At 47.2% G+C, this 22,274-nt stretch overlaps 1 protein-coding gene across 1 annotated transcript in view; it reads right to left on the bottom strand.

Moving 5' to 3' along the window:
• Window positions 1–2,669: 2,669 nt before the first annotated feature.
• LOC106592806 (trinucleotide repeat-containing gene 6A protein-like) overlaps window positions 2,670–22,274 on the bottom strand; it is a 46,784-nt gene continuing 27,179 nt past the window's right edge. The window contains 11 exon segments of the mRNA XM_045688928.1: window positions 2,670–2,941; window positions 2,943–3,197; window positions 4,307–4,389; window positions 4,391–4,447; window positions 6,489–6,562; window positions 11,785–11,997; window positions 12,678–12,785; window positions 15,792–15,929; window positions 18,255–18,428; window positions 19,728–19,850; window positions 21,955–22,138. Of these exon segments, the coding sequence (XP_045544884.1) occupies window positions 2,785–2,941; window positions 2,943–3,197; window positions 4,307–4,389; window positions 4,391–4,447; window positions 6,489–6,562; window positions 11,785–11,997; window positions 12,678–12,785; window positions 15,792–15,929; window positions 18,255–18,428; window positions 19,728–19,850; window positions 21,955–22,138 (1,566 nt within the window). The 3' untranslated portion in view covers window positions 2,670–2,784.

Genomic DNA, 22,274 nt, shown 5'->3' with positions numbered 1-22,274 from the left:
CTGCTAGAAGCCATTTCAGTGCTGGAAAGATGGACGCTTCCTACAAAGGAGAGGATCTGTGTGGGGGGGGGAACTGCCTCCATTTCCTGAGAACCACTGCTGTTCATTAAGCAGGCGAGAGAAATAGGTCTAACCAGAACTCAACGGGTCAGAACACTGAGCAACCCACCAACACCAGATCTACGGGTCAGAACACTGAGCGACCCCCCAACACCAGATCTACGGGTCAGAACACTGAGCGACCCCCCCAACACCAGATCTACGGGTCAGAACACTGAGCGACCCCCCAACACCAGATCTACGGGTCAGAACACTGAGCGACGCCCCCAACACCAGATCTACGGGTCAGAACACTGAGCGACCCCCCAACACCAGATCTACGGGTCAGAACACTGAGCGACCCCCCAACACCACGGGTCAGAACACTGAGCGACCCCCCAACACCACGGGTCAGAACACTGAGCGACGCCCCCAACACCAGATCTACGGGTCAGAACACTGAGCGACGCCCCCAACACCAGATCTACGGGTCAGAACACTGAGCGACCCCCCAACACCAGATCTACGGGTCAGAACACTGAGCGACCCACCGACACCAGATCTACGGGTCAGAACACTGAGCGACCCCCCAACACCAGATCTACGGGTCAGAACACTGAGCGACCCCCCCAACACCAGATCTACGGGTCAGAACACTGAGCGACCCCCCAACACCAGATCTACGGGTCAGAACACTGAGCGACCCCCCCAACACCAGATCTACGGGTCAGAACACTGAGCGACCCCCCAACACCAGATCTACGGGTCAGAACACTGAGCGACCCCCCCAACACCAGATCTACGGGTCAGAACACTGAGCGACCCCCCCAACACCAGATCTACGGGTCAGAACACTGAGCGACCCCCCCAACACCAGATCTACGGGTCAGAACACTGAGCGACCCACCAACACCAGATCTACGGGTCAGAACACTGAGCGACCCCCCAACACCAGATCTACGGGTCAGAACATGGATCCCCAGTTCCCAGAGTTTCAGCATCGTCCTCTATAGAGTTACGGTATAGATTTTTTTCATTTTTTTTTTATTTTTATATTTTTTTCGAGCGATTTTTTAATTTCATTTTAATATATATTTTTTTTGAGTTTATTTTATTTTTAAAATGAAGGAAGATGACCACCCACCTGTCGCCCTCCTAAGGCCTGTAAACAAGAGGCCGTCTCCATAACAACCAGAGGCCGTCTCCATAACGACGTTGTCGCCATAACAACCGGACGTCGTCGCCATAACAACCCGGAGGCCGTCGCCATAACAACCGGAGGCCGTCCCCATAACAACCGGAGGCCGTCCCCATAACAACAATAGGCTGGTCTCTAACAACATGTTCTGCCTCTGTTGTCAAAGTGCCGTCCGTCCCCCGTCCGTCCCCCATCCCGTCCCCCATCCGTCCCCCGTCTGGCAGGGTGGGACTCTAGTCACAGCTGTGAGTGGATACAGGCCTTTACACTGCAGAGCCTCACACGTTTTTTTTTACTTTTTAAAACACAACATTGGTGCAATACTTCTGTCTTTACCATCATCAAATAATCCTAAATCAGCATTTCTATATGTTAAACTGGTTCTCCACAATACCACCGGAAGGTATTTGTGCCAAGGCAGAGAGGAGAGCGCACACACACACACACACACACACACACACACACACACACACACACACACACACACACGTAAGAACGTCCTTGAGTAAACAGCTACACTGGAACTGGCAGCTCCCTCTGTATTGCAGATTAAACACTGAGAAAAAACCCATTTCAGTGCAAAGTGGAGAGAGAGAGAGAGAAACACAAAGCTCATAACTCCAACATGGTCAGCAAAACACAACGACAAAAACAACCCAATGATTGGAATTCCAACAGACAGGAACATGACAAAATAGACAAAGCTTTCATTAGTTTTTCTTTTAGGTTTCAGTTTGTCGTCAGAAGAAGCACTACCTGGGAAAAAGCATAAGGCATTTACTGTCCTTCACATTATAGAATTGGCTGCATGATTCAAGTATACCGACTGATATGTGGGGGGTTTTTTTCGGGGGCGAAAAAAACGTGGATATATGTGCAGGGAAAAAAACGTAACGTATTTTCCACAGGGCGACCCCCCCACCACTCACTTCCTGTACGTATTTTCCACAGGGCGACCCCCCCCACTCACTTCCTGTACGTATTTTCCACAGGGCGACCCCCCCCCACTTCCTGTACGTATTTTCCACAGGGCGACCCCCCCCCCCCACTTCCTGTACGTATTTTCCACAGGGCGACCCCCCCCACTTCCTGTACGTATTTTCCACAGGGCGACCCCCCCTCACTTCCTGTACGTATTTTCCACAGGGCGACCCCCCCCCACTTCCTGCAATGCATTTTCCACAGGGCGACCCCCCCCCACTTCCTGTACGTATTTTCCACAGGGCGACCCCCCCCACTCACTTCCTGTACGTATTTTCCACAGGGCGACCCCCCCCCACTTCCTGTACGTATTTTCCACAGGGTGACCCCCCCCACTTCCTGTACGTATTTTCCACTGGGTGACCCCCCACTTCCTGTAGTATTTTCCACAGGGTGACCCCCCCTGTAGTATTTTCCACAGGGTGACCCCCCCTCCTGTAGTATTTTCCACAGGGTGACCCCCCCCTCCTGTATATTTGTAAGTGAGAAGGAGACCAACTAGTTACATTGTATTATTTACCGAGTCTTTTTTTGTCTTTGTGTTTGAGACTGTGGCGGTAACGATTCTAGACTATTCCGTCTGTCGTCACGCTGTCCAGCGTTTGACTGACGCTCGACTGAGGCGGGCTTTTACATGGAGTCCCCGCCCCTGTCAGGTGATCCACGGGGAGGAAGGAGCTGATTGGAGAAGGGCTGTTGATCCTCCCGCCCTCGCTGGCGCCCAAGGCTAGTGGAATAGTTCAACCCGCCCCAAAGGGAGGAGCTGTGGAGGTCGCTGACGTTCCACTGACTGGGCTCCGGGGCGCGGCTGGGGAAGGGGTGGGAACCCTCCAAGGCTCCGCCCATTCGGCTCTGAGAGGAGCCAATGGCCTGCCAGCCCGGGGAGGCAGCGGCCAATGACTGACCTTGTGCAAAGAAACGGTTGATTTCCTCCTCACTGGCAAACTCAGCCAGGATGGTAGTGTTCCCTAGTACGCACCTGAGGAGAGAGAGAAGAGAGAGGGGGATGAAGAGAGAGAGAGGGAAGAGAGAGAGAGAAGAGAGGGGGAGGAAGAAGAGAGAGAGAGAGAGAGAGAGAGAGGGGGGGACGAAGAGGAGAGAGAGAGAGAGAGAGGGGTATGAAGAGGAGAGGAGAGAGAGAGAGGGGGACGAAGAGGAGAGAGAGAGAGGGGGACGAAGAGGAGAGAGAGAGAGAGAGAGAGAGAGAGAGGGACGAAGAGGAGAGAGAGAAGAGAGAAGAGGAGAGAGAGAGAGGGACGAAGAGGAGAGAGAGAGAGACGAAGAGGAGAGAGAGAAGAGAGAAGAGGAGAGAGACGAAGAGGAGAGAGAGAGGGAGAGAGAAGAGGAGAGAGAGAGAGGGACGAAGAGGAGAGAGAGAGAGAGAGGGACGAAGAGGAGAGCGAGAAGAGAGGGACGAAGAGGAGAGAGGGGGACGACGAGGAGAGAGAGAGGGGGACGACGAGGAGAGCGAGAGAGAGGGACGAAGAGGAGAGAGAGGGGACGAAGAGGAGAGAGAGAGGGGGGACGAAGAGGAGAGAGGGGGACGAAGAGGAGAGAGAGAGAGACGAAGAGGAGAGAGAGAGAGGAAGAGAGAGAGAGAGAAGAGACGAAGAGGAGAGAGACGAAGAGGAGAGAGAGAAGAGAGAAGAGGAGAGAGAGAGGGACGAAGAGGAGAGAGAGAGAGAGAGGGACGAAGAGGAGAGCGAGAAGAGAGGGACGAAGAGGAGAGCGAGAAGAGAGGGACGAAGAGGAGAGAGGGGGACGACGAGGAGAGCGAGAGGGGGACGACGAGGAGAGAGCGAGAGAGAGAGGGACGAAGAGGAGAGAGGGGGACGAAGAGGAGAGAGGGGGACGAAGGAGAGAGAGAGAGAGAGGGGTACGAAGAGGAGAGAGGGGGACGAAGAGAGAGAGAGAGAGAGAGGGGGACGAAGAGGAGAGAGAGAGGAGCGAGAGGGATGAAGAGGAGAGAGAGGGAGGGAGAGGGGGACGAAGAGGAGAGAGAGAGGAGAGAGAGGGATGAAGAGGAGAGAGAGGGAGGGATGAAGAGGAGGAGGGAGTTGCGTGTGTGTGCGTGTATAATTGTCTTACATGTGCAGACTCTTCTGTGCCTTGGCTGCCTCGTCCTTGGAGCTGTAACATACCACAGCATTGCCGTGCGGCAGGTTGAGGTGGGAATGTAATCAGAGGACCGTGCTGCATACAGAGAGTCCTCAGAGTAGAACCATCCATCTGGAGAGGAGGGAGGAGAGGAGGGAGGAGAGGACGGGAGGGGAGGAGAGGGAGGGAGGGAGGAGAGGACGGGAAGGGAGGAGAGGAGGGAAGGGAGGAGAGGACGGAAGGAGGGAGGAAGGAGGAGGAGAGGAAGGGAGGAGGGGAGGAGAGGGAAGGGAGGAGAGGAGGAGGAGAGGAAGGGAGGAGGGAGGAGAGGAAAGGGAGGAGAGGGAAGGGAGGAGAGGGAAGGAGGAGAGGGAAGGAGGAGAGGGAAGGAGGAGAGGGAAGGAGGAGAGGGAAGGAGGAGAGGGAAGGAGGAGAGGGAAGGAGGAGAGCAGTTAGTAACATACATTGTCCTCAGAGAAGAGCAGTCAATCTACAGAATAGTAGGAGTTAAGACATGGAAGTAACAGCCTTGAAGAAGCCAGTCACTAGTCCCCTTGGTAGTCCACCTAAAAGTAGCCAACCAGTCACTAGTCCTCCTAAAAGTATCCAACCAGTCACTAGTCCACCTAAAAGAAGCCAACCAGTCACTAGTCCTCCTAAAAGTAGCCAACCAGTCACTAGTTCCACCTAAAAGTAGCCAACCAGTCACTAGTCCTCCTAAAAGTATCCAACCAGTCACTAGTCCACCTAAAAGTAGCCAACCAGTCACTAGTCCACCTAAAAGTAGCCAACCAGTCACTAGTCCTCCTAAAAGTAGCCAACCAGTCACTAGTCCACCTAAAAGTAGCCAACCAGTCACTAGCCCACCTAAAAGTAGCCAACCAGTCACTAGTCCCCCAAAAGTAGCCAACCAGTCACTAGCCCCCCTAAAAGTAGCCAACCAGTCACTAGTCCTCCTAAAAGTAGCCAACCAGTCACTAGTCCACCTAAAAGTAGCCAACCAGTCACTAGTCCACCTAAAGTAGCCAACCAGTCACTAGCCCCTTGGTAGTCCACCTAAAAGTATCCAACCAGTCTCTAGCCCCTTGGTAGTCCACCTAAAAGTAGCCAACCAGTCACTAGCCCCTTGGTAGTCCACCTAAAAGTAGCCAACCAGTCACTAGCCCTCCTTGCCCACTAGTCCTCCTAAAAGTAGCCAACCAGTCACTAGTCCTCCTAAAAGTAGCCAACCAGTCACTAGTCCTCCTAAAAGTAGCCAACCAGTCACTAGTCCTCCTAAAAGTAGCCAACCAGTCACTAGTCCTCCTAAAAGTAGCCAACCAGTCACTAGTCCTCCTAAAAGTAGCCAACCGTCACTAGTCCTCCTAAAAGTAGCCAACCAGTCACTAGTCCCCCTAAAAGTAGCCAACCAGTCACTAGTCCCCCTAAAAGTAGCCAACCAGTCACTAGTCCTCCTAAAAGTAGCCAACCAGTCACTAGTCCTCCTAAAAGTAGCCAACCAGTCACTAGTCCCCCTAAAAGTAGCCAACCAGTCACTAGTCCTCCTAAAAGTAGCCAACCAGTCACTAGTCCACCTAAAAGTATCCAACCAGTCACTAGCCCCTTGGTAGTCCACCTAAAAGTAGCCAACCAGTCACTAGTCCCTTGGTAGTCCACCTAAAAGTACCCAACCAGTCACTAGTCCTCCTAAAAGTAGCCAACCAGTCACTAGTCCCTTTCCACCTAAAAGCAGCCAACCAGTCACTAGTCCACCTAAAAGTAGCCAACCAGTCACTAGTCCACCTAAAAGTAGCCAACCAGTCACTAGCCCCTTGGTAGTCCTCCAAAAGTAGCCAACCAGTACTAGTCCACCTAAGTGGCCAACCAGTCACTAGGCCACCTAAAAGTGGCCAACCAGTCACTAGGCCACCTAAAAGTGGCCAACCAGTCACTAGTCCACCTAAAAGTGGCCAACCAGTCACTAGTCCTCCTAAAAGTAGCCAGCCAGTCACTAGCCCCTTGGTAGTCCTCCTGAAAGTATCCAACCATTTTTTTCCAGTTTCATGACACTGTTGTAGCTAGTGTGTTGAATTATGCAAGAGAGAGATTTTCTGACAAAGTCCCCACTGGTCAAGTCAAGTCCTACAACACTGGTAGACAGTAGACCGGAGTGTGTGAGTGTGTGTTTTTATACCTGAGTTGTGAGATTCTTGAGAACGAGCCAGTTGGTTCTCCCTGAGCTGCTGCTACCGTCACTCCAACTACAACCTGAGAGAACAGACGATTATTACCCAGACACACTTCATTTCCACGACAGGGCCAGTCGGTAGCTACCGGCTCTGGGGCCAATCCGTACCCCACTGGCTCTGGGGCCAATCCGTACCCCACTGGCTCTGGGGCCAATCCGTACCCTACTGGCTCTGGGGCCAATCCGTACCCCACTGGCTCTGGGGCCAATCCGTACCCTACTGGCTCTGGTGTTTGTTCTCCCATGTTCCTTTATAACATGGTTCCAGCAACTACAGGTGCCTTCGAAAAGTATTCAGACCCCTTGACTTTTTTCCACATTTTGTTACGTTACAGCCTTACTCTAAAATTGATTAAATTGTCACCCCCCCCCTCCTCAATCTACACACAATATAGCAAATGTATTAAAAATAAAAACTGAAATATCACATTTACATAAGTATTCAGACCCTTTACTCAGTACTTTGTTGAAACACCTTTGGCAGTGATTACAGCCTTGAGTCTTCTTTGGTATGACGCTACAAGCTTGGCACAACTGTATTTGGGGAGTTTCTCCCATTCTTCTCTGTAGATCCTCTCAAGCTCTGTCAGGTTGGATGGGGAGCGTCGCTGCACAGCTATTTTCAGGTCTCTCGAGAGATGTTTGATCGGGTTCAAGTCCGGGCTCTGGCTGGGCCACTCAAGAACATTCAGAGACGTGTCCTGAAGCCACTCCTGCGTTGTCTTGGCTGTGTGCTTAGGGTCGGTGTCCTGTTGGAAGGTAAAGCGTCACCCCAGTCTGAGATGCGGAGCGCTCTGAAGCAGGTTTTCATCAAGGATCTTTCTGTATTTTACTCCGTTCATCTTTCCCTCGATCCTGACTAGTCTCCCAGTCCCTGCCGATGAAAAACATCCCCAAAGCATGATGCTGCCACCACCATGCTTCACCATAGGGATGGTGCCAGGTTTCCTCCAGATGTGATGCATGGCATTCAGGCCAAAGAGTTCAATCTTGGTTTCATCAGACCAGAGAATCTTGTTTCTCATGGTCTTAGAGTCCTCAGGTGCATTTTGGCAAACTCACAGCGGGCTGTCATGTGCCTTTTACTGAGGAGTGGCTTCCCACTGGTCACTCTACCATAATTTCAATAATAATTTTTTCTAAGGCTGGCCATGCTTTCCACCTGGCTACCCCTACCCCGGTCAACAGCACCCCCCACAGCAACTCGTCCAAGCCTCCCCCCATTTCTCCTTCACCCAAATCCAGATAGCTGATGTTCTGAAAGAGCTGCAAAATCTGGACCCCTACAAATCAGCTGGGCTAGACAATCTGGACCCTCATCCTACAATTATCTGCCGAAATTGTTGCAACCCCTATTACTAGCCTGTTCAACCTCTCTTTCGTATCGTCTGAGATCCTTATAGATTGGAAAGCAGCTGTGTCATCCCCCTCTTCAAAGGTGTGACACTCTGGACCCAAACTGCTACAGACCTATATCTATCCTACCCTGCATTTCTAAGGTCTTCGAAAGCCAAGTTAACAAACAGATCACCGACCATTTCGAATCCCACCGTACCTTCTCTACTATGTTTCAGAGCTGGTCATGGGTGCACCTCAGCCACGCTCAAGGTCCTAAACGATATCATAACCGCCATCGATAAGAGACATTACTGTGCAGCCATATTCGTCGACCTGGCCAAGGCTTTCGACTCTGTCAATAACCGTATTCTTATCGGCAGACTCAACAGCCTTGGTTTCTCAAATGACTGCCTCGCCTGGTTCACCAACTACTTCTCAGACAGAGTTCAGTGTGTCAAAATCGGAGGGCCTGTTGTCCGGACCTCTGGCAGTCTCTATGGGGGTGCCACAGAGTTCAATTCTCGGGCCGACTCTTTTCTCTGTATACATCAATGATGTTGCTCTTGCTGCTGGTGATTCTCTGATCCACCTCTACGCAGACGACACCATTCTGTATACTTCTGGCCCTTCTTTGGACACTGTTAACTACCCTCCAGACGAGCTTCAATGCCATACAACTCTCCTTCCGTGGACTCCAACTGCTCTTAAATACAAGTAAAACTAAATGCTCTTCAACCGATCGCTGCCCGCACCTGCCCGCCCGTCCAGCATCACTACTCTGGACGGTTCTGACTTAGAATATGTGGACAACTACAAATACCTAGGTGTCTGGTTAGACTGTAAACTCTCCTTCCAGACTCGCATCAATCATCTCCAATCCAAAATTAAATCTAGAATCTGCTTCCTATTTCGCAACAAAGCATCCTTCACTCATGCTGCCAAACATATCCTCGTAAAACTGACTATCCTACCGATCCTCGACTTCGGCGATGTCATTTACAAAATAGCTTCCAATACCCTACTCAACAAGCTGGATGTAGTCTATCACAGTGCCATCCGTTTTGTCACCAAAGCCCCATACACAACCCACCACTGCGACCTGTATGCTCTCATTGGCTGGCCCTCGCTTCATACTCATTGCCAAACCCACTGGTTCCAGGTCATCTATAAGTCCTTGCTAACTTTAAGCACCAGCTATCAGAGCAGCTCACAGTTCACTGCACCTGTTCATAGCCCATCTGTAAATAGCCCATCCAACTAACTCATCCCCATACTGTATTTATCTTGCTCCTTTGCACCCCAGTATCTCTACTTGCACATTCATCTTCTGTACATCCTATCACTCCAGTGTTTAATTGCTATATTGTAATTATTTCACCACTTTGGCCTATTTATTGCCTTACCTCCCTAATCTTACCTCATTTGCTCACATTGTATATAGACTTTTTCTACTGTGTTATTGACTGTATGTTTGTTTTATTCCGTGTGTAACTCTGTGTTGTTGTATGTGTCGGACTGCTTTGCTTCATCTTGGCCAGTTGTAAATGAGAACTGGTTAAATAAAGGTGAATAAATAAATAAATAAAAAGGCCTGATTGGTGGAGTGCTGCAGAGATGGTTGTCCTTCTGGAAGGTTCTCCCATCTCCACAGAGGAACTCTGGAGCTCTGTCAGAGTGACCATCGGGTTCTTGTTCACCTCCTTGACCAAGGCCCTTCTCCGCCGATTGCTCAGTTTGGCCGAGCGGCCAGCTCTAGGAAGAGTCTTGGTGGTTCCAAACTTCTTCCATTTCAGAATGATGGAGGCCACTGTGTTCTTGGGGACCTTCAATACTGTATAAATGTTTTGGTTCCCTTCCCCAGATCTGTGCCTCGACATAATCCTGTCTCGGAGATCTACAGACAATTCCTTTGACCTCAGGGCTTGGTTTTTGCTCTGACATGCACTGTCAACTGTGGGACCTTATATAGACAGGTGTATGCCTTTTCCAAATCATGTCCAATCAATTGAATTTACCACAGGTGGACTCCAAACAAGTAGTTGAAACATCTCAAGGATGATCAATGGAAACAGGAAGCACCTGAGCTCAATTTCAAGTCTCATAGCAAAGGGTCAGAATAATTATGTAAATAAAAGTATTTCAGTTTTTTTACTTGTAATAAAATGTATAAAAACCTGTTTTCGCTTTGTCATTATGGGGTATTGTGATGTCATTATGGGGTATTGTGTGTAGATTGGATGAGGGAAAAATATTATTTAATCCATTTTAGAATAAGGCTGTAACGTAGCAAAACGTGGGAAAAGACAAGGGGTCTGAATACTTTAAGGTACTGTATAGTGATGTGAAACTAGGCCAGAACAGCTCAGTTTGGCCCTAGTGTGAATTAGGCCACACACACACACACACACATTTCCCCAAACCCACAATAACATTTGATTTGACACAGTCTTGTACCTTATGGGGACACACAATTCAGTCCCATTCAAAATCCTATTGTACCTAACCTTAACCCTAAACCTAACTTTAACCCTAACCTTAACCCTAAACCTAACCTTAACCCTTAACCTAACCTAACCTTAACCCTAACCCTAACCTTAACCCTTAACCCAACCTTAACCTAAACCTTAACCTAAACCTAAACCTAAACCTTAACCCAAACCTAACCCTAAACCTTAACCCTAAACCTTAACCTAAACCTTAACCCTAAACCTAACCTTAACCCTAAACCTAACCTTAACCCTAAACCTAACCTTAACCCTTAACCCTAACCTTAACCCTAAACCTAACCTTAACCCTAAACCTAACCTTAACCCTAAACCTAACCTTAACCCTAAACCTAACCTTAACCCTAAACCTAACCTTAACCCTAAACCTAACCTTAACCCTAAACCTAACCTTAACCCTAAACCTAACTTAACCCTAAACCCAAACCAAACCTAACCTAAACCCTACAAACCCCTTAACCCTAAACCTAAACCCATAACCCCAAACCCCAAACTCAACCCTAAACCCTAAACCTAAACCCCAAACCCCAAACCTAACTCCCAAACCCCCAAACTTAACCCCAAACCCCAAACTTAACCCCAAAACCCAAAACTTGAACCCTAAAACCCTAAACTTAACCCTAAACCCCAAACCTAAACCCCAAACCCCAAACTTAACCCCCTAAACCCAACCTCAACCCAACCCAACCTTAACCCCAACCCAACCTCCAACCCCAACCAAACTCAACCCTCAACCCAACCCTCAACCTTAACCCCAAACCCAACTTAACCCTTGCAACCCAACCTCCAACCCAACCCCAAACCTAACCTTAACCCCAAACCCAACCTTAACCCTAAACCCAACCTTAACCCAAACCCCAACCCTAAACTAACCTTAACCCTAACTTCCAAACCTAAACCCGAAACCCACAACCTTAAACCCTAAACCTAACCCCTAAACCCTAACCTTAACCCTAAACTTAACCCTCAGAAACCCTAACCTTAACCTAAACCCTAAACTTAACCCAAACCCTAACCCTAAACCTAACCTTAACCCTAAACCTAACCTTAACCCTAAACCTAACCTTAACCCTAAACCTAACCTTAACCCTAAACCTAACCTTAACCCTTAACCTAACCTTAACCCTAAACCTAACCTTAACCCTAAACCTAACCTAACCTTAACCCTAAACCTAACCTTAACCCTAAACCTAACCTTAACCCTAAACCCTAACCTTAACCCTAAACTTAACCCTAAACCCCCTTGAAAACAGCATATTACCTTGTTAAGGACGAACAACATCAAAAAAATGTCCCCAGTCGGTCAAATGTTTGTTTGTTTACTGTTGTCGTTGTGGACTTCTGGTCTTCCAGTACAGTTAAACACACCCACCCCTTCCCTTGTTAAAAGGCAGTCTCACCAGGTGTGTATCTGGAGTCAGAGGACCCCCAGCCCCCCAAGCGTAGAGGAGCTTCCCCCCAGGATGGAAGGGGTTTCTGTGGGTGGCTGGTGAGACCGGGAGGAGGGCGGGAAGGAGCTGAAAGACCTTTAGGAGGCAGAGGGACCTTCCACAACTCATGGGCCAGAGACGAGTTACACCCTCCTGGGGACCATTTAGACTCACCGGACCTGGCTGGAGGGAGGGAGAGAGATAGAGATGGGAGGGAGGGGAGAGGGAGAGGAAAGAGGGGGCGGGAGGGGAAAGAGGGGGCGGGAGGGGAAAGAGAGAGATAGAGACACCGATCCATAAGGTGATAATGACAGAAGGAGTTTACCACATGGTGCTTTAAACCCCTTCCTCCAGTGTGATGGTTGTAACCATCACCAATCACCCATATTAACAAAAAGCTTTTCATTTCTCTAGTACAGAATACTGATCACAATGAATAATCATGTTCTATGTATCGTCCCAGCTGAGGGTTGGGGGTTTAGCCCTACCTGTAATGCTTTGGGGGGGACCTACCTGTAATGCTTTGGGGGGGGACCTACCTGTAATGCTTTGGGGGGGGACCTACCTGTAATGCTTTGGGGGGGGACCTACCTGTAATGCTTTGGGGGGGGACCTACCTGTAATGCTTTGGGGGGGAGACCCTACCTGTACTGCTTTGGGGGGGGGGGACCTACCTGTAATGCTTTGGGGGGGACCTACCTGTAATGCTTTGTGGGGGGGGGGTTTAGACCTACCTGTAATGCTTTGGGGGGGGGACCTACCTGTAATGCTTTTGGGGGGGGGGTAGACCTACCTGTAATGCTTTTTTTGGGGGGGGTGTTAGACCTACCTGTAATGCTTTGGGGGGGGGGGGTTAGACCTACCTGTAATGCTTTGGGTCGTACTGGTGAGTGAACCACTGTGGCTGGAGGCACGACTAGATGACCAGGCACTGTTAGAAGGCATCGTGGTGTTCAGAGATGAGGATGGTCCTGGAGAGAGAGAGAGGAGAGAAGGAACAACAACGAGAAAGAGAGAAAGGAGAGATAGAAAGAAAGAGAGAGAGAGAGAGAGACAGAGAGAGATAGAAAGGAGAGAGAAAGAATGAGAAAGGAGAGAGAGAGAGAGGGAGAGAGAGAGGAAGAGAGAGAGGAAGAGAGAGAGAGAGGAAGAGAGAGAGAGAGGAAGAGAGAGAGAGAGGAAGAGAGGAAGAGAGAGAGAGAGGAAGAGAGAGAGAGAGGAAGAGACACAGGGTTCAGTGAAACACAGTTAACACAGGACAGAACAATAGACTACAAAAGCAGGGATGAAACGAAGCTCGTCCACCAGCCTGAGGACAGTCCGTTTCAGACTGGGTTAGTTGACCTGACAACAAGCTTCAGCTGTACAAATCATCAAGTCAGGGATAATCAATAGCGCTGAGAGATTAAACAACATCTCAGTTATTTCTGCTTTTTGATGTAGTAGGGAGTTGTAGTTTCTCTAGAGATAAATCAGATCCAGACTGAACTGTGTGATGTAGTAGAGAGTTGTAGTTTCTCTAGAGATAAATCAGATCCAGCCTGAACTGTGTGATGTAGTAGGGAGTTGTAGTTTCTCTAGAGATAATCCCTTGTATGCCTGCTTGTCCGGTCTGTGAGGGTCAGAAGAGACAGCTGGATGGAGAGAGACACTAATGTAATATATATATATAAATAAAACTAATGTAATATATATATAAATAAAACTAATGTAATATATATATTTTAAACTAATGTAATATATATATATAAATAAAACTAATGTAATATATATTTAAAAACTAATGTAATATATATATAGAAATAAAACTAATGTAATATATATTTAAAAACGAATGTAATATATATAAAACTAATGTAATATATAAATAAAACTGATATAATATATAAATAAAACTGATATAATATATAAATAAAACTCGATATAATATATAAATAAAACTGATATAATATATAAATAAATCTAATATAATATATAAATAAAACCGATATAATATATAAATAAAACTGATATAATATATAAATAAAACTGATATAATATATAAATAAAACTGATATAATATATAAATAAAACTAATGTAATATATAAATGAATCCAAAATAATATATAAATAAAACTGATATAATATATAAATAAAACCGAAATAATATATAAATAAAACTGATATAATATATAAATAAAACTGATATAATATATAAATAAAACTGATGTAATATATAAATGAATCCAAAATAATATATAAATAAAACTGATATAATATATAAATAAAACTGATATAATATAGAAATAAAACTGATATAATATATAAATAAAACTAATGTAATATATAAATGAATCCAAAATAATATATAAAAAAAACTAATGTAATATATAAATGAATCCAAAATAATATATAAATAAAACTGATATAATATATAAATAAAACTGATATAATATATAAATAAAACTGATATAATATATAAATAAAACTAATGTAATATATAAATGAATCCAAAATAATATATAAATAAAACTGATATAATATATAAATGAATCCAAAATAATATATAAATAAAACTGATATAATATATAAATAAAACTGATATAATATATAAATAAAACTGATATAATATATAAATGAAACTGATATAATATATAAATGAAACTGATATAATATATAAATAAAACTGATATAATATATAAATAAAACTGATATAATATATAAATAAAACTGATATAATATATAAATAAAACTGATATAATATATAAATAAAACTGATATAATATATAAATAAAACTGATGTATTGATTCCTTTATTCTGAGTTGTTCCAGCATCCCACCCACATAACGCATCGTGCATTTAATGTTAAAATTAATACATCTAAACCGGAAAACTATGACTATGTTTTTAAGAATCGAACGAAAAACGACCTCAAAAATTAAAAATCAACGAGGGGCTCTGCGTTCTATGTAAAATAACGGACGATGTGGAAGGTGGGCGACGCCATCTTGTATCATCTTCCATAGAATACAGAGTCCAGAGTCGACTATCCCACTTCCACCACGGACATCATTTAACACACATACAGAAACCTGCTCAAACAGCCACTGTTATACCTGGCAGGTCTCTGAGGGGGGTCTACATAGAGGACGGTGTGTTACCTGGCAGGTCTCTGAGGGGGTCTATATAGAGGACGGTGTGTTACCTGGCAGGTCTCTGAGGGGGTCTACATAGAGGACGGTGTGTTACCTGGCAGGTCTCTGAGGGGGTCTACATAGAGGACGGTGTGTTACCTGGCAGGTCTCTGAGGGGGTCTACATAGAGGACGGTGTGTTACCTGGCAGGTCTCTGAGGGGGTCTACATAGAGGACGGTGTGTTACCTGGCAGGTCTCTGAGGGGTCTATATAGAGGACGGTGTGTGTTACCTGGCAGGTCTCTGAGGGGGTCTATATAGAGGACGGTGTGTGTTACCTGGCAGGTCTCTGAGGGGGTCTACATAGAGGACGGTGTGTTACCTGGCAGGTCTCTGAGGGGGGTCTACATAGAGGACGGTGTGTTACCTGGCAGGTCTCTGAGGGGGGTCTACATAGAGGACGGTGTGTGTTACCTGGCAGGTCTCTGAGGGGGTCTACATAGAGGACGGTGTGTTACCTGGCAGGTCTCTGAGGGGGTCTACATAGAGGACGGTGTTTACCTGGCAGGTCTCTGAGGGGGTCTACATAGAGGACGGTGTGTGGTTTGAGGGGTCTACAGAGACGGTGTGTGTGTTACCTGGCAGGTCTCTGAGGGGGTCTACATAGAGGACGGTGTGTTACCTGGCAGGTCTCTGAGGGGGGTCTATAGAGAGGACGGTGTGTTACCTGGCAGGTCTCTGAGGGGGGTCTACATAGAGGACGGTGTGTGTTACCTGGCAGGTCTCTGAGGGGGTCTACATAGAGGACGGTGTGTTACCTGGCAGGTCTCTGAGGGGGTCTACATAGAGGACGGTGTGTTACCTGGCAGGTCTCTGAGGGGGTCTGCGTGGCGGACGGTATTGATGGAGAGGTTGTTGATGACACTACCAGGGGTCACGAAAGGGTCAGTCTCAGGGTCGATGTTGGGGTAACCTTTCCATGGCTCCCCGGGCCGGAACTCTGGGGAGAGACATACAGGAAGTTGAAGTTGAAGAATTGTGCATTTAACATTTTTATTATTTTTTTTAAACTGTAATTATCATTTCCTGAAACCTAGGGGTGTTTCCACAATATGCATACTACCGCGCTCTCATCACGCTCCAAATTCATTATTCAACCACGTTGTCTTCAGGACGTTCTTGTGGAGGACCGAGTGTTTAGAGGAACCCGTAAAAACAGAACGTTTGAGAATCTCTCCAACTACTGTATTAACCTCACGCTGCAGCTTCCCCATTCACGGAGCCTTCTTACAGCAAGGACAATAGGAGACTCTTAACTAGATATACACAAAGGAATTGTTTTACTTCATAACTTCTCAGCTAGCTATATGTGAATCGTAATAATGTAGCTAACCAGCTAGTTTATGTCAGGCAACAAAAAAAAATGACCTAAAACTAATATTATGCAAGATTTTATGTCAATTCTTTGTGGGTAGCTAGCTAACAATTTGTTGTGGTTGTCTGGATAGCTAACAGTACTAGTAGCTAGCCAGCTAGCCCTAACAGTACTAGTAGCTAGCCAGCTAGCCCTAACAGTACTAGTAGCTAGCCAGCTAGCCCTAACAGTACTAGTAGCTAGCCAGCTAGCCCTAACAGTACTAGTAGCTAGCCAGCTAGCCCTAACAGTACTAGTAGCTAGCCAGCTAGCCCTAACAGTACTAGTAGCTAGCCAGTTAGCCCTAACAGTAGCTAGCTAACAATTTGTTGTGGCTGTCTGGATAGCTAACAGTACTAGTAGCTAGCCAGTTAGCCCTAACAGTACTAGCCAGCTAGCCCTAACAGTACTAGTAGCTAGCCAGCTAGCCCTAACAGTACTAGTAGCTAGCCAGTTCGCCCTAACAGTACTAGCCAGTTCGCCCTAACAGTACTAGCCAGCTAGCCCTAACAGTACTAGCCAGCTAGCCCTAACAGTACTAGCCAGCTAGCCTACAGTACTAGTAGCTAGCCTAACAGTACTAGTAGCTAGCCCTAACAGTACTAGTAGCTAGCCCTAACAGTACTAGCCAGTTAGCCCTAACAGTACTAGCCAGTTAGCCCTAACAGTACTAGCCAGTTAGCCCTAACAGTACTAGCCAGTTAGCCCTAACAGTACTAGTAGCTAGCCAGCTAGCCCTAACAGTACCAGTAGCTAGCCAGCTAGCCCTAACAGTACCAGTAGCTAGCCAGCTAGCCCTAACAGTACTAGTAGCTAGCCAGTTAGCCCTAACAGTACCAGTAGCTAGCCCTATCAGTACCAGTAGCTAGCCAGTTAGCCCTATCAGTACTAGTAGCTAGCCAGTTAGCCCTAACAGTTCTAGTAGCTAGCCAGTTAGCCCTAACAGTACTAGTAGCTAGCCCTATCAGTACTAGTAGCTAGCCAGTTAGCACTAACAGTACTAGTAGCTAGCCAGTTAGCACTAACAGTACTAGTAGCTAGCCAGTTAGCCCTAACAGTACTAGTAGCTAGCCAGTTAGCCCGAACAGTACTAGTAGCTAGCCAGTTAGCCCTAACAGTACCAGTAGCTAGCCAGTTAGCCCTAACAGTACCAGTAGCTAGCCAGTTAGCACTAACAGTACTAGTAGCTAGCCAGCTAGCCCTAACAGTACTAGTAGCTAGCCCTAACAGCACTAGTAGCTAGCCAGTTAGCCCTATTAACTTATTATGGGCTTGTGATCTATGGTATTGTAGGCAGGTGGTAAACATGCCAAAATTAAACACAGCATGTATTTATTAACATATCAAGATAAAATATTGTAGTCAGGCAACATTTCATTCTGAAGTCTGACTGTATTTTCTCTCATTTCAGCTCAAATAATTTAAGAAAACATGTCATTTTTTATTTGTACGTTGTTGCATCATATTTCTTTGCACACTTTTCGTTGAAGCTGGCGTCGACGCTTCAAAACACGAACAAACGCATTTGGACTCATCCAAGTCAAAGTACAGAGGTCACTTCTCAAACCCCGTTTTCGCTTTGTCATTATGGAAAAGTGTGTGTATATTGCCCATTTAAAAAAAAATTGTATTTATATATATTTTTTTAAAGACACTGCGTCTCAGTGATTGAGGCGTCACTGCAGTATCTGGTTCGAATCCAGGCTGTATCACATCCGGGCCGTGATTGGGAGTCCCATAGGGAGGCGCATAATTGGCCAAAGCGTCGTCCTGGGTTTGGCCCGTCATTGTAAATAAGAATTTGTTCTTAACCGACTTGCCCTGGTTAAATAAAAGGTTAAATTTAAAACAAGTAGAGCTGTATTGAGATGTTACTGCTCTGTTTCACCTGTTCCTATTTAAAGTGCGTACCTGGGGGCCAGGTAACGTTTGTGTTTCCATGGGGGGATTTGGCACGAGGGGGCCAGCTGTCGCCCACCGAGCCCATTGATTGGCCGGGAGAGTTGAGGGGGGCGGAGCCAGCAGACAGGAAGTCGTACGGACCGAAGGGAGAATCTTCCAGACGCAGCCCAGACGACATGGCACCTGGAGACACACACACACACACTGTTAAACACACACACACACACACACAGTTACACACACACACCACACACGCCACAGCCAATAACCCATAGCACCAGGAGACATACCTGGTGTTTGAGATGGATTACATTACAGTCAGAGACTGACTGACCTTCAAATCACCTTCTAGATAGAACAGCCAGTCAGCTCCTAAATAACTATTACTGTCAGTCAGTCAGCCAGCCAGCCAGCCAGTCAGCCAGTCAGTTCCTAAATAACTATTACTGTCAGCCAGTCAGTCAGTCAGCCAGTCAGCTCCTAAATAACTATTACTGTCAGTCAGTCAGCTAGCCAGCCAGCCAGTCAGCTCCTAAATAACTATTACTGTCAGTCAGCCAGCCAGTCAGCCAGTCAGTCAGCCAGTCAGTCAGCCAGCCAGCCAGCCAGCCAGCCAGCTCCTAAATAACTATTACTGTCAGCCAGTCAGTCAGTCAGTCAGCCAGTCAGTCAGCCAGCTCCTAAATAACTATTACTGTCAGCCAGTCAGTCAGCCAGCCAGCCAGCCAGTCAGCTCCTAAATAACTATTACTGTCAGCCAGTCAGTCAGCCAGCCAGCCAGCCAGTCAGCCAGTCAGCTCCTAAATAACTATTACTGTCAGCCAGTCAGTCAGTCAGTCAGTCAGTCAGTCAGCACCAGCCAGTCCCTAAATAACTATTACTGTCAGCCAGTCAGCCAGCCAGCCAGCCAGCTCCTAAATAACTATTACTGTCAGCCAGCCAGCCAGTCAGCCAGCCAGTCCCTAAATAACTATTACTGTCAGCCAGCCAGCCAGCCAGCCAGTCAGCCAGCCAGCCAGCCAGTCAGCCAGCCAGCCAGCTCCTAAATAACTATTACTGTCAGCCAGTCAGTCAGTCAGTCAGTCAGCCAGCCAGCCAGTCAGCCAGCCAGCTCCTAAATAACTATTACAGTCAGTCAGTCAGTCAGTCAGTCAGCCAGCCAGCCAGCCAGCCAGCTCAGCTGGTGATCAGTAACGGAGAAAAATGTATTCTCTCCAATGCGGACACACAAGACACACACACACACACAACACGCACGCGGACACACACACACACAACACGCACGCGGACACACACAACACGCACGCGGACACACACACACAACACGCACGCGGACACACACACACACAACACGCACGCGGACACACAACACGCACGCGGACACACAACACGCACGCGGACACACAACACGCACGCGGACACACAACACGCACGCGGACACACACACACACACAACACGCACGCGGACACTGAGTGACGTACCAGGTTTTCGCTCCAGAGGCGAGTTAACGTCCATGGCCGTCCATTTCTTCAGACGAGACTGAGGCTCCTTACAGCCCACACCAGACCCCATGTCCAGGCCTACATTCAGGTTAGAGGTCAAGCCTGGAGGACACGAGAGACCAGAGTCTACGGTAGTAGTTCAGACACACACAGACAGGACTACGTAGAGGATAAAACCCTGTCTTGGACTACAGAACTATGTAGACACCAGGATAAAACCCTGTCTTGGACTACGTAGAGGATAAAACCCTGTCTTGGACTACAGAACTATGTAGACACCAGGATAAAACCCTGTCTTGGACTACGTAGAGGATAAAACCCTGTCTTGAACTACGTAGAAGATAAAACCCTGTCTTGAACTACGTAGAAGATAAAACCCTGTCTTGGACTACGGAGGATAAAACCCTGTCTTGGACTACGTAGAGGATAAAACCCTGTCTTGGACTACGTAGAGGATAAAACCCTGTCTTGAACTACGTAGAGGATAAAACCCTGTCTTGGACTACGTAGAAGATAAAACCCTGTCTTGGACTACGTAGACACCAGGATAAAACCCTGTCTTGGACTACGTAGAGGATAAAACCCTGTCTTGGACTACGTAGAGGATAAAACCCTGTCTTGGACTACGTAGAGGATAAAACCCTGTCTTGGACTACGTAGAGGATAAAACCCTGTCTTGGACTACGTAGAGGATAAAACCCTGTCTTGGACTACGTAGAGGATAAAACCCTGTCTTGGACTACGTAGAGGATAAAACCCTGTCTTGGACTACGTAGAGGATAAAACCCTGTCTTGGACTACGTTGTCTTGGACTACGTAGAGGATAAAACCCTGTCTTGGACTACGTAGAGGATAAAACCCTGTCTTGGACTACGTAGAGGATAAAACCCTGTCTTGGACTACGTAGAGGATAAAACCCTGTCTTGGACTACGTAGAGGATAAAACCCTGTCTTGGACTACGAGAGGATAAACCCCTTTGCCGGAGGATAAAACCCTGTCTTGGACTACGTAGAGGATAAAATCCTGTCTTGGACTACGTAGAGGATAAAACCCTGTCTTGGACTACGTAGAGGATAAAACCCTGTCTTGGACTACGTAGAGGATAAAACCCTGTCTTGAACTACGTAGAGGATAAAACCCTGTCTTGGACTACGTAGAGGATAAAACCCTGTCTTGAACTACGTAGAGGATAAAACCCTGTCTTGGACTACGTAGAGGATAAAACCCTGTCTTGGACTACGTAGAGGATAAAACCCTGTCTTGAACTACGTAGAGGATAAAACCCTGTCTTGGACTACGTAGACACCAGGATAAAACAGAATGGTCCACAGGACAGGACACTAGTCTATCTCCTGTTTCTGTAGTGAGACAGCTTGATGTACCAGGACACCCCCTGGACAGGACACTAGTCTATCTCCTGTTTCTGTAGTGAGACAGCTTGATGTACCAGGACACCCCCTGGACAGGACACTAGTCTATCTCCTGTTTCTGTAGAGAGACAGCTTGATGTACCAGGACACCCCCTGGACAGGACACTAGTCTATCTCCTGTTTCTGTAGTGAGACAGCTTGATGTACCAGGACACCCCCTGGACAGGACACTAGTCTATCTCCTGTTTCTGTAGTGAGGCAGCTTGATGTACCAGGACACCCCCTGGACAGGACACTAGTCTGTCTCCTGTTTCTGTAGTGAGACAGCTTGATGTACCGGGACACCCCCTGGACAGGACACTAGTCTGTCTCCTGTTTCTGTAGTGAGACAGCTTGATGTACCAGGACACCCCCTGGACAGGACACTAGTCTGTCTCCTGTTTCTGTAGTGAGACAGCTTGATGTACCAGGACACCCCCTGGACAGGACACTAGTCTATCTCCTGTTTCTGTAGTGAGACAGCTTGATGTACCAGGACACCCCCTGGACAGGACACATGTCTATCTCCTGTTTCTGTAGTGAGACAGCTTGATGTACCAGGACACCCCCTGGACAGGACACTAGTCTGTCTCCTGTTTCTGTAGTGAGACAGCTTGATGTACCAGGACACCCCCTGGACAGGACACATGTCTATCTCCTGTTTCTGTAGTGAGACAGCTTGATGTACCAGGACACCCCCTGGACAGGACTCTAGTCTATCACAGGCCCCCCTGGGTGTGAGGACCCTATTAAATTATCAGGTTGATATTTCCCATCAGGCATCATGAAGGCCTACCTAAAGGGAAGTTGGTAAAAGAGCCCATGGAGTTGGGCTCCTTCTGCAGCTCAGATGCATTCTGGGGCATGTAGTTGTCCATGTAGGACTTATGGGGCTGGTGGGCGGGGTTCTGCTTCAGGAGGGAGGGGTCAAGGTGATGCGGAGGCTGCATCATCGACTGGGACGAACCAATAGGACGGCCCTGCACACACAGAGAGGGGAGGGGTTAGATTTACACAACGGCACATACTGCACCATTAGTCTGTACTATATACAGACTGCCCCATATACAGACTGCCCTATACACAGACTGCCCCATATACAGACTGCCCCATATA

The sequence above is a fragment of the Salmo salar genome, chromosome ssa11 (genome assembly GCF_905237065.1).
Source record: "Salmo salar chromosome ssa11, Ssal_v3.1, whole genome shotgun sequence".
NCBI lineage: Eukaryota > Metazoa > Chordata > Actinopteri > Salmoniformes > Salmonidae > Salmo > Salmo salar.
Note: the sequence above shows the minus strand (reverse complement) of the source record. Positions and strands in the feature narration are given on the sequence as shown.